Source organism: Calidris pugnax, unplaced genomic scaffold, assembly GCF_001431845.1.
Source record: "Calidris pugnax isolate Ruff unplaced genomic scaffold, ASM143184v1 scaffold566, whole genome shotgun sequence".
Classification (NCBI taxonomy): domain Eukaryota; kingdom Metazoa; phylum Chordata; class Aves; order Charadriiformes; family Scolopacidae; genus Calidris; species Calidris pugnax.
This window is the reverse complement of record NW_015091314.1, coordinates 49,181-51,493: the sequence shown is the minus strand read 5'-3', so window position 1 is coordinate 51,493 and position 2,313 is coordinate 49,181. Positions and strand designations below refer to the sequence as shown.

Here is a 2,313-nt window from a genome sequence, read left to right as displayed (position 1 = left end):
GCTTGGCACAGCCCCATACCTGTCGAGCACCAGCTCCTCCAGCTTGTGCAGGTCGCAGGCGATGTACTCCAGGGCCATGTCGGTGATGCGAGGGCACCAGGAGAGGTCGAGGCTGCGCAGCTTCCGCAGGTTCTCGGCCACCAGCTCCACCCCGTCGTCCGTCACCTTGGAGCAGCCCGAGAGGCTGAGGACGCTCAGGTTGGGCAGGCTGTGGACCATGTTGACCACGCCGTGGTTGGTGATCTCCCAGCAGGAGTTGAGGCGCAGGGTGTGGGTGGTGTAACCTTGCTTGGCGGTGAAGTAGGCCAGGGCCGTGTCCGTCACGTGGTAGGCTTGAAGGTTGAGCTCGGTGAGGTTGGGCAGGAGCTGCGAGATGGCGGCGATGGCGTCGTCGGCCACGTTGATGCAGTCGCTGACGCTCAGCGCCGTGATGCGGGCGTTGAGGCTGGACCACAGCCCCGCCTCCGTGAAGTCGTTGCAGCCCGACAGCTCCAGCCTCACCACCCCCTGCATCTGCTCCAGCATCACCTGCCGAGGGCCAGGGGGGGTCAGGGCACGGTGGGCATCGCTGCCCATCCCACACAGCCCCACCACACCCCCATCCCAGCTTCTTTTGACCCCCCCGGGGCTCTTCTTGTTGCCCCCAGCCCTGAGTGGGTGCATCGCTGCCCATCCCACACAGCCCCACCACACCCCCATCCCAGCTTCTTTTGACCCCCCCGGGGCTCTTCCTGTTGCCCCCAGCCCTCTCCTTGGCCCCGTGGTGTTGGAGCAGTGCCCTGCTCTGGGACATGGGGGACAGGAAGGGACCTCTGGTCATGGCCTGTGCCCGGTGCTGTTGGCAGGGGTAGGATTAATGCCCACTGCTCCGGTAGGATGTGTTTGGCCATGGCATGGGGCAGTGGGACCTCAGTGGGGACCTTCCCCAGCCCCATGCAGGACCATGAGTTGCCCCATCTCCATCTGACCCACAGCCCCCTGCCCAGGAGACCCTCCCCTTCCTGGGCAGCAGCCAGCCAAGCTGGGGTGTCCCTGTCCCCTGAGCTCTCCTCACCACCCACAGCCACATCCACCACCCAGTGACACGGCCATCTCGCCTGGCTTTGCCCTCCCAGCAGGGATGGGTGAGGGCAACATATGCAGGAAGCTGGGATGAAACCCCTCCTCCATCGACAGCATCTTCACCCCCAGCCTGGGAGGACAGCACAGGTTGCAGCCCACCCCACTGCCCAGACCGTGGGCAAGGTCTCCTGAGGTTGCCCGCACCCATGAGATGTCCATGATGCCCGACTGCTCCTTGCCTGAGGCTGGTGAAAGCCATGTCCCCAGGGCCACCAGGAAGGACCCACCATTGCCAGGTCTCAGCCATCTCGCCAGGGTCACCTACCTCCAACCCCGCGTCCGTGATGGTCGACCTCTTAAGGCTCATGGACTTGACCCCCTTCTTGGAGAGGGGGTAGTTGTCAATGAACTCACAAATGTCCAGGTCAGAGACACCCACAAGGCAGAAGCCGTCGAAGCCGCGGACGGCGAAGCCCTGCAGGCTGACGAACTCCTTCTCGCCGCCGGGCAAGACGTTGTAGAGCTCTTTGGTGTGCAGGACGGGTGTCAAGCCCACCCAGAACTTGGGTTGGTAGAGCACCCGCCGCCACGCCTTGCACACCTGCGCCAGCACGCACTTCTCGCACGCCGAAAAGTACCAGAACAAGCGATTGAGGATCTTCTCGTCCACCGCCAGCTGCCTTTCCGAGGGCGAGCCCGGCAGCCGCTCCGGAGAGGGCTGCTCCGAGCCTTCGCTCGTGTTCAGTCCCACCAAGGAAGCGCCGGGAGGGGAGGAGACGCCGGCCAGAGCGGCCAAGGAGAGCGGGGAGGCCAGGCTGGGGATGGGCAGGTCGCTGCGGTGGGCTAAGGCCGGGCTGAGGATGGCAGGCACGGAGGAAGGCTGGCACAGGCGGTTCTTGACGGCGGGGGTGCCTTTGGTGATGCTGGCGGAGCCGAGGCCGTTGGGTTGCGTGGGGATCTTCACCAGTCCATTGCGGGGCAAACATGGGGGCTTGGTGTCACCGTTTCTCGGGTTCGACATCTTCTACAGGTCTCTCTGCAACACAGGGGGGGGGAGCTGAGGGGCTGCCACTCTGGAAGGGAGCAGGGAGGAAGGGTGGGCAGGGCTGGGGGTGTCGCGGCACTGGTGGGGAGAGGGACCCTGGAGGTCACTGTGCAGGGAGCAGAGTGGCACGGGGGACTGGGCACAGCCGCAAAGGGGACATGCCCCAGTCACAGAGTGGGGTCCTCCAAGGGTCTGTGTGGCCCTGG

At 65.0% G+C, this 2,313-nt stretch overlaps 1 protein-coding gene across 1 annotated transcript in view; it reads right to left on the bottom strand.

Annotated features, from left to right (window-relative positions):
- Window positions 1-19: 19 nt before the first annotated feature.
- Window positions 20-2,313, bottom strand: part of FBXL16 (F-box and leucine-rich repeat protein 16) — a gene marked incomplete at its 3' end in the record, with an annotated part of 23,006 nt that continues 20,712 nt past the window's right edge. The window contains exons 2-3 of the mRNA XM_014960894.1: window positions 1,388-2,098; window positions 20-528 (exon numbers count right to left, since the gene is read on the bottom strand). Of these exons, the coding sequence (XP_014816380.1) occupies window positions 20-528; window positions 1,388-2,083 (1,205 nt within the window). The remainder of the gene's footprint in view (window positions 529-1,387; window positions 2,099-2,313) is intronic.